The sequence below is a fragment of the Solanum pennellii genome, chromosome 4 (genome assembly GCF_001406875.1).
Source record: "Solanum pennellii chromosome 4, SPENNV200".
NCBI classification, from domain to species: Eukaryota; Viridiplantae; Streptophyta; class Magnoliopsida; order Solanales; family Solanaceae; genus Solanum; species Solanum pennellii.
In genome coordinates, this window is record NC_028640.1 from 72435491 (window position 1) to 72444525 (window position 9035).

At 30.3% G+C, this 9035-nt stretch overlaps 1 protein-coding gene across 1 annotated transcript; it reads left to right on the plus strand.

The window, feature by feature from the left end:
• The first annotated feature begins 544 nt into the window (after window positions 1-544).
• LOC107017804 (receptor protein-tyrosine kinase CEPR1) lies at window positions 545-4019 on the plus strand. The gene is made up of 2 exons (XM_015218073.2): window positions 545-3118; window positions 3400-4019. Exons 1-2 carry the CDS (start codon window positions 649-651, stop codon window positions 3801-3803), a joined length of 2874 nt encoding a protein of 957 aa, XP_015073559.1. The 5' UTR covers window positions 545-648; the 3' UTR covers window positions 3804-4019.
• The last annotated feature ends 5016 nt before the right edge of the window (window positions 4020-9035 follow it).

A 9035-nucleotide genomic window follows, 5' to 3' on the forward strand; every position in this document is an offset into this window, starting at 1 on the left:
TTAAGGTAAAATAGTATTTTGAAATATTATATAAAGATATAATTGAAAAAGAAATTAAGTAACAATGAGAACACACCAAATTGGTTGTTCTATAAAATAGGGGTTTCCATTGTTATGTAACAACGAAATTTAATAATACAGTACAATATATTTTAAGTAACAATCAAAACAAACATTGTAGGTATAGTAACAATACAATACAATACAATGGATAACAATGATCCAAACATAGTGTAAGAAAATTCAAATTTATTACAACATAATCTACATAAGCCAATAGTACTCATATAAAATTCTACGTACGCTACTGATTAAAGACTGATATATAAGAATATGATCAAAGTAACAAAATCTTTGATCAATAAATCCATGCAAAAACATATGTAAATGAGATACAGTATATTTGAACAGCTCTTCATGAGTATAAAGGGCTTTATATATATATATTCTCTTTAGGGGTTGCAAGTGGAGGGTATAAACATAAAGCTTCTTTCTTTTCTATCTCTCACTTTCAATACATCAAAGCACCAAAATGTTCCTATCAATCTTCCCATTTATATATTTCTTCACCACAATCTCCTCTTCCACAACCAAAAAATAACAGAACTTTTATTTCCTTCCTCTCTAAGAAAAACAAATTTAATACAAATGACTATTCAAAAAATGATCACCCTTGTGTTATTTTCTTTTACTTTGTCCACTTTTGTTCAATCTGATCAATCTCAGTTCTTTCAACTCATGAAGAAATTCGTCACAGGGAGTTCTTTGTCTAATTGGGATATCGAAAAACCGATTTGTCAATACAGAGGTGTTGGTTGTGATGAAAGGGGAAATGTTATCAAAATTAATATTTCAGCCTGGTATTTATCAGGCCAATTTCCAAGTGATGTGTGTAGTTATTTACCAAGATTGAAAAGCCTTCATATTGGTCATAATAATTTCCAAGGTGGTTTTCCTAAGTACTTAATAAATTGTTCTTTTTTGGAAGAATTGAACATGACTAAAACATCACTTACAGGACAAATCCCTGATTTGTCACCATTGAAATCATTGAGAGTACTTGATCTTTCATGTAATCAATTGACAGGGGATTTTCCTTTGTCAATTCTTAATCTCACGAACTTAGTTATCCTGAATTTCAACGAAAATCGCCATTTTAATCCGTGGCGATTACCAGAGGAAATTTCCAGGCTAATAAATCTCAAGTGGATGATTTTAACAGCTTGTAATATGCATGGGACAATTCCAGTGTCAATAAGTAACATGACATCTCTTGTTGATCTTGAACTGAGCGCGAATCGTCTTGTTGGTAAGGTGCCTAAAGAACTTGGGAAGTTGAAAAATTTGAGACTCCTTGAGCTTTTTTACAATCTACTTGATGGTGAAATCCCCGCGGAGCTAGGGAATTTGACAGAACTTGTGGACTTAGACATGTCCGCGAATAATTTCACAGGGAGAATTCCAGAGTCTATAAGCCGGCTTCCTAAGCTGGAAGTGTTGCAGCTTTACCATAACGCGCTATCAGGAGAGTTTCCAGCAGCACTTGCTAATTCAACAACTTTAACTATCCTGTCTCTTTATGACAATCTGTTTACAGGAGAAGTTCCACAACACTTTGGTCTTTCATCAGCTTTGTTAGCATTGGACTTGTCAGAAAATCGATTTTCTGGGAAGCTACCGCCTTTTCTGTGTAGTGGAGGTAAATTGAGTTATATTCTTTTACTTCAAAACATGTTCTCAGGTGAACTGCCTGATGGATATGTGAAATGTCAGTCTGTTCTTCGCTTTCGAGTGAATTACAATCAGTTAGAGGGAAGTATACCACAAGAGCTTTTTACTCTTCCACATGTTTCAATTATTGATTTGAGCTATAACCATTTTAGTGGTTCAATTCCAACAACAATTGGAAGTGCTAGGAATTTATCAGAATTGTTTATGCAAAGTAACAAGCTTTCAGGTTTGCTTCCTTATGAAATATCTACATCTTCTAATCTTGTGAAGCTTGATCTTAGCAATAACCTTTTGTATGGTCCAATTCCTTCTGAAATTGGTGGTTTAAAAAGCCTCAATCTGTTACTCTTACAAGGTAACAAGTTCAATTCTTCAATCCCCGAGTCACTTTCTTCGCTTAAATCTCTCAACTATCTTGATCTGTCTAGTAATCTTTTGATAGGAAAGATCCCTGAGAGCCTAGGTGAATTGTTACCAAACTCTATGAACTTGTCAAACAACTTACTTTCCGGTCCTATACCTCTTTTGTTCATAAAAGGAGGTGTTTTGGAAAGTTTTTCAGGCAATCCGGGGCTTTGTGTTCCTACCTCTTTGAACTCATCAGACAGAAGTTTTCAAACATGTTCACATAGCTATAACCATAAGAAGAGGAACAACATTGCTTGGGTTATTGGGACATCGGTGGGGATAGTCATTGTTGGATTAGTTTTGTTTATCAAACGATGGTTTGGTAACAAAAAGGCGGTGATGGAACAGGATGATCATTCATTGTCATCATCATTTTTCTCCTATGATGTTAAGAGTTTCCATCGATTGAGCTTTGATCAACGTGAGATCTTTGAAGCTATGGTTGAGAAGAACATTGTTGGATATGGAGGGTCAGGAGCTGTTTATAAGATCGAGTTGAGTAACGGAGGAGTAGTTGCTGCAAAGAAGCTGTGGAGTCACAAACATAAGCATTCTGTTTCTGAGGATCAATTGGTTTTGGATAAGGAACTTAAGACAGAAGTTGAGACTCTTGGTAACATAAGGCACAAAAACATTGTGAAATTATACTGTTATTTCTCAAGTTTGGATTGCAGCTTGTTGGTTTATGAATACATGCCTAATGGAAACCTTTGGCATGCTCTTCACGGTGGGAAGTTCGTGTTGGATTGGCCTATTCGTCATCAAATTGCACTCGGAATAGCTCAAGGATTGGCCTATCTTCACCATGATCTTATGCCCCCGATTATTCATAGAGATATCAAATCCACCAACATCCTCCTGGATATTGATTATCAGCCAAAAGTCGCGGATTTTGGTATAGCCAAAGTGTTGCAAGCCAGAGGAGGCAAAGATTCCAGCACCACAGTCATCGCAGGAACTTATGGTTACTTGGCACCAGGTATAATTTTTTCAATTCATAAGTGTTGCTTCAATCTTTGAGCTTGATTAAGTAGATTAAATAACATCCTATAGTTTTAGTGTTCATATTGGCCTAATGTTACTCTAAATATTAGAACCTTGCCTAACATTAAGAGTATATTTGACCCTTTTCCGTTCTTAATTATGACTTTTTATGTGTAAACAACATCACATATGCTAAAATTTGTTGATTAAACTTTCATTGAAGACATGTCTAAGTGTTAAGATTAGGCTAATGTTACTAAACCTTTGGTGTAACAGAGTATGCATATTCTTCAAAGGCAACTACAAAGTGTGATGTGTATAGTTTTGGAGTTGTTCTAATGGAATTGATTACTGGAAAGAAGCCAGTGGAGCCAGAATTTGGAGACAACAAGAACATTGTTTATTGGGTATCAACAAAAGTGGAGACTAAAGAAGGTGCATTTGAAGTATTGGATAAAAAAGTCTCAGATTCTTTCAAAGAGGACATGATTAAGGTTCTACGTATAGCTATACGTTGTACGTATAGTACACCAACACTTCGTCCTACCATGAATGAAGTCGTTCAGCTGCTAATCGAGGCGGATCCTTGCAAGTTCAATTGTTGCAACATGTCAAATAAGAAGAAGAGTGACACAGAAGAAGTGATCAATAAGCCACCAAAGAGCATATATGATTTGTAAAAACTTTAGTATATCAAATTAGTATACAAGGTATATAGAATATATGCGTACTGAGATATTACACCTTTAAAAGAATTTTAGTCTTTATGTTTTCTAATAAATGGTACTCTTTATTAGTATATAGATTTTTCAATTAGTGTTACTTTGCTTTTTATATTTTTGGCCTGTTGTAAGTGTTGGGAATTTTATGAAATACAACAGCTTTATTGTAACGCATAGAATATTTGTATTATGGAGTTCTTGTTGGATATTCCAAGTCGATCGCTCGTGGGGATGTAGTCCTTTCTCGGCAATCCTTATATTTTGAGCTAAATTTTTGAGATATCAAAATAAAACTTATTGCAATCCTTGATTTACCTGATGTTAAACGATCATATTATGTTGTTCATGCTTCAGTTGTCACGTCACGGCATTGACGACCCACAAGATGGAAACAATAGTCATTCCTTTAAGAAATTTTGTTTTTTTTTTCTTCTTTTTTAATGAGATTGTCCAATAAAAGAGGTTACACTCAAAAGGAAGAGAAGGTGCTGATTCAAAGGGCTTTTCTATTGTGCATGAAAGTGGGGTTTCTGATTCCAAACTTTAAAATATATAAAGAATTTTTTATTATGGAGGGACCTATTTACCATATAATATATATATATATTCCATCAAAAAGGAAAATTTTAATGATTGATTGATGAGAATCATCTTTGTCTCCATTTTAGCAAAGGTACACTCATAAAAAGAACAAAAAAAAAAGAGTTTAAAAAAATCTCTTCCCTTGTTTTTTAAGTTGAACTCTACTATTTTTGTTGAGATATAAGTTTTTGTAAAATAATTAAGTTGATGGTGTTCCACGAATCTCCACTTGCAAAATGTATATATTTATTATTCTTTTGAGTGGGAAATAGGATTCTTTTAAAGTCATTTAACATCCTTTGATTAGCCCTATACACTAGGAACAATAATAGGAGACTTTTTTTAGACATCAAATAAATCAACTTAGAGAAGTTAAAATACCGAATATATATTGTGTTAGAGATAGTTTGGATTCCTTTATTCTTAATCAAATATTTTTTATAAGCTCGGGTGTAGAATAAATTCTATTTGAAGTGTTGTCTCAATTGATAAGCAGTGGCGTAGCCAGAAATTATATCATGGGTGTCCAAAAATCTCATAGCTCGTAAAAATAATTTAAAGAATGGGTATACTTAAATTTTGTAAATCAAACTACATAACATTAATGATTAATTTTTTTAATTAAACTGTACCAAAATTTTTTAAAATCAAACTACATAATATTTAGCTTTAGTGTTCACGTTTATCTGATAGGAAGTGAACAAACAAAGAAAAAAAGAGATATTTCAATTAGAGTGAAATCACTTTTATGCTTCAATATTTCACAAACCTCTGATGGCTAACAACGAGAAATAAAAAATAAATAATAGAATTAAACGAGTTATATTAAAAGAGAATTTATATAATGTATTTTCACTTTTAGTAGCTTAATGGAATAAATAAATAGAATTTTCTTATTAACTTTAAATTAAATAATTTCTTAAAATTTTTAATGAAAGGAAAAAATCAAAGTCATTTAACAGGAATCGAACCCGGCAAGTTACAAAGAACTTAGTAAGAATGGAATGACTGAAACCACTAAGCTAGGAATTTTTTATTGTTTCCAGGGTGTTCAAAATGCATTATTAACCATTTAAATTATTATTTTTCTTATAAATACAATGTAATTTTCTAACGAAGGGTGTCCAATTGGACACCCTATCTAAAGGGTAGCTACACCCCTGTTAATAAGTTCTATAATGGACAAACAAAAAATAATCGAGCTTCAATGTAGATATTAAATATCAGATAAAAAATCAATAAAAAACTTGAGGTGTTTAATAAGTCGATAATGATGAATATCATATTAAAGTTATTTTACAAGTGATCTCATTAAATTATTAATTTTTATCATTACACGTGTGTTCTTTTAAGTTGGTTAAGTGGTAAGGTGGGTCCTCAATAAGAAGAATATGTTTTTTAAGTGCTGAAAAAAAAAATGCAAATTCGATTAAAAAAGGTTTCCTTATAGGCATGGTGGAGAATGCATAAAACAAATTAAAAGGTTCAAATGATTCTTCAATGGAATAATTCCTCTTCCATGGAACTTTACCTATAGCAAGTTTATGATGCAATAATTCATAACTTTGCAAATCCCTTTTTAAAAAAAAAATAAAATAGAATAAAATAAAAGGGGTAATAATGACAACTTTCACTATTTTCCAATTTCACCTCCTTTCTTAAAAAAAATGCGGTGCACTATACGAGATTGTTCTTCTATTAATCAGAGTCTCATATCAAGCTTTGAATACAAAAAAATTCTTACACAATATAAATTTAAATTAGCTAGATTCCAATGTGTACCAAACAACTAGTAGAAAATAAAAAAAAAATCCTAAAGGGGAGGGTGCCACGTACCTACTGATGCCATTGTTTTATTGCATTAAATGATGAATAATGGCATTTCTTTTTTTTTTGAAAAAAAAAAACAAGTGGCAATAATGGATTCAAACTCAAGATAGAATGTTGCAACAATTTTTTCTGAAATAAATTGCATCACAAAATAATTTTATTTATCAAGGTTATATGTACAATTTTGTGTCTCTTGATTCTTCTTTATTATTTTTTTTCGTGATTTCAAGAGTGAAGTATCGTATTTTTCGAACGTAGGATAACGTTGATCTTATTTAATAAGCTAAAAATCTCAACCGTCACTTTCATATCTCGAGTTGATCTTGAGGAAGAATGTCTTTTGATCACTTCGACTTTGAGTAATATAAAACATTTTCATTACAATGTTTATACATAAAAATTGTGAGAGAAATTATAAGGCTTGAGCGAGATATACATATTTATACACAAAAACCTGAGAGAATTTTTGTACATATTTTGAAGAAAAAAAAAACTCCTATATGTTTGGTATACAAAAGTCGTGAAATCATTGCTGTAATGGTTGAGCACCTTCACCATCAATCGATAAATTAAGGTTGGAGAGCACTTTCACCATCAACCGATATGTATGAATCTAGTTCCGTACATATACAATGTGTATGTGATTCACCCTGTAAATTTTGAAGTCATTATGAAATAATGGGCCAGCAAGTTCGAGTGTGGCCCAAATGAGTTTAAGGGTAACAAGACAAAAAAAAATTCAATTTATTTGACAAGTTGTTGTCATGTAGTTTGATTTTACAATTAAAACTCCTCTATTATTTCAACTATAAATATGTAACTAATTTAATATTATTATGACTTTATATGGTGCATAAGGTAAAAGCGTAGTATAGGGCAATTAATGTAAAGTAAGAAAACATAAATGTATCTAGAGATTCACAAGACATAAATATGTTAACGTGTGAAACTAGAAAAATTAAATACCTCACTAATTTCAGTTTTGGGGAATTGCATTTGAATTTGCAATCACCACTTCCCTTATGTTTTCAATTCCACTATTTGTGTTCCCATAATAATAGTTTAGTGTTCGATATGTTATTTCAAATTTCAAATATATAATCGCTATGTCTTTATATATTTTGTCCATTTTTTCTTTTCTTTTTACTTATTTGTTTTTATTTATGGTTTTTTATTTGTCCATTTTCTAATACTATTTGTGTTCCCATAATAGTTGACATTTTTGTCTTTAATTAAGTGTTACATTTTACTTTTCAAGAGTTATTTTAATTAATTTTAAAGTTTAAATTGAATCTGATTAACTTAATATTTTACAATAAAAATTAGATTTTCAAAAGTTATATATAACATATTACAAATTACTTACAATTTTTATTATATTTGAATTCACGTATTTTCTTTTTTGAAAAGCTAATATGACAATTTATTTGAGACAGGTGGAGTAACTTTTGCAAAAGATAAATAACATCCACTTTGTCATTTCTCTTTTGCTATAACCAATTCTTTTCCATCTCAAAAATAATTCTATTTTTTATTATTATTATTTTGAAAAAGGGGTGAGAGATTTCCACCACCCAAAATGCAAATAATGCTCAGTCCAATATGTCTCAAATTGATATACAATATGTGTTGTAGTCTCATCATATGATTTTAAACGATTTTTATGATAAATTTTTATAAATTTTAGGTTCAAGTTTTGTTGTACTTGATAATATGACTTAAAAAAGGGAGAGAAATTTCTAAGTCGAGTTATTCAATGATGAGTTATCCAAATATCCAATCTTAAACGATATAATTAAATAGAATGGACGGATCACTTTTCGACTTTAATTAAAATAATAATGATTGCTCTTTAAACAATAACAAATAAAATTTCACGATAATATTCTGAAATATCACCTCGTAGACGACTGAAAATACTTTATATGATGTTGGTTATTTTTAAATTGCAGAAGTTGAAAATGGTTCTTTGTGAAATTCTTGTGTCTTAGAACGTGCAAAAGAGTTCAAATTCTTTTTTATTAACATGGGAAATATTATGCTCCTTATTTCTTTATTTTAATTTGTTGTTACTAGTTAAAATGACAGTATATATTATACTTCGGTTAATGAATTTTTTTCTGATACTTTTTCTATAATTCAAAAATAAATAAAAATTTGAAGTCTAAAAATTACAGACTTAATTATCACTCACTATGAAAATATGTAATAAATTTATAATATATTAACAAATCTAAGTAAAATTAGGACTGGCAACCTGTCTAAACGAATAAATCATAATTAAAGATAAATAAGTAAATATTTTAAATAACAAATTCTAAGAAATCATATTCTTGATTTATTTCCTAAGATATATGTTTAATTAACTCAAAATAGTTTTGTGGAAGACAAGCCATTTGCAAATCGACACCAAGCACCGATTATTACATTAAAAAGGCATTAAACAAACTACACCTTGCTAAATAATTAAGACTAATTAACTGTTTGTCATATATACATATAATTTTTTTTATAATCATTATAAACATAAACAAGAGAAGGTAGAATATTCTGTTTGCCGGGGCTATAATAATACATTATGTTGCCGTTTTAGGTATTATTATTTGTCTTGTTACTAACTCAAAATATATTAGGGATAGGGATCAATACATACGTTGCATGGTGCCGAAAATATCAATACAAAAATTATATCGTTCATTTCAAATCATCAATCATGATTTCTTAAAATAGTTATTTTAAATTATTTGTCATTGTAGAAGTTCTAAGTAAAATTGATCA

What these genes read in the sequence shown, in the direction of transcription:
- LOC107017804 (XM_015218073.2), top strand. Translation starts at nt 649, where the DNA reads ATGACTATTCAAAAAATGATCACCCTTGTGTTATTTTCTTTTACTTTG. An exon ending in TTATGGTTACTTGGCACCAG is followed by an intron (nt 3,119 to 3,399) that starts GTATAATTTTTT and finishes TTGGTGTAACAG; the next exon opens with AGTATGCATATTCTTCAAAG.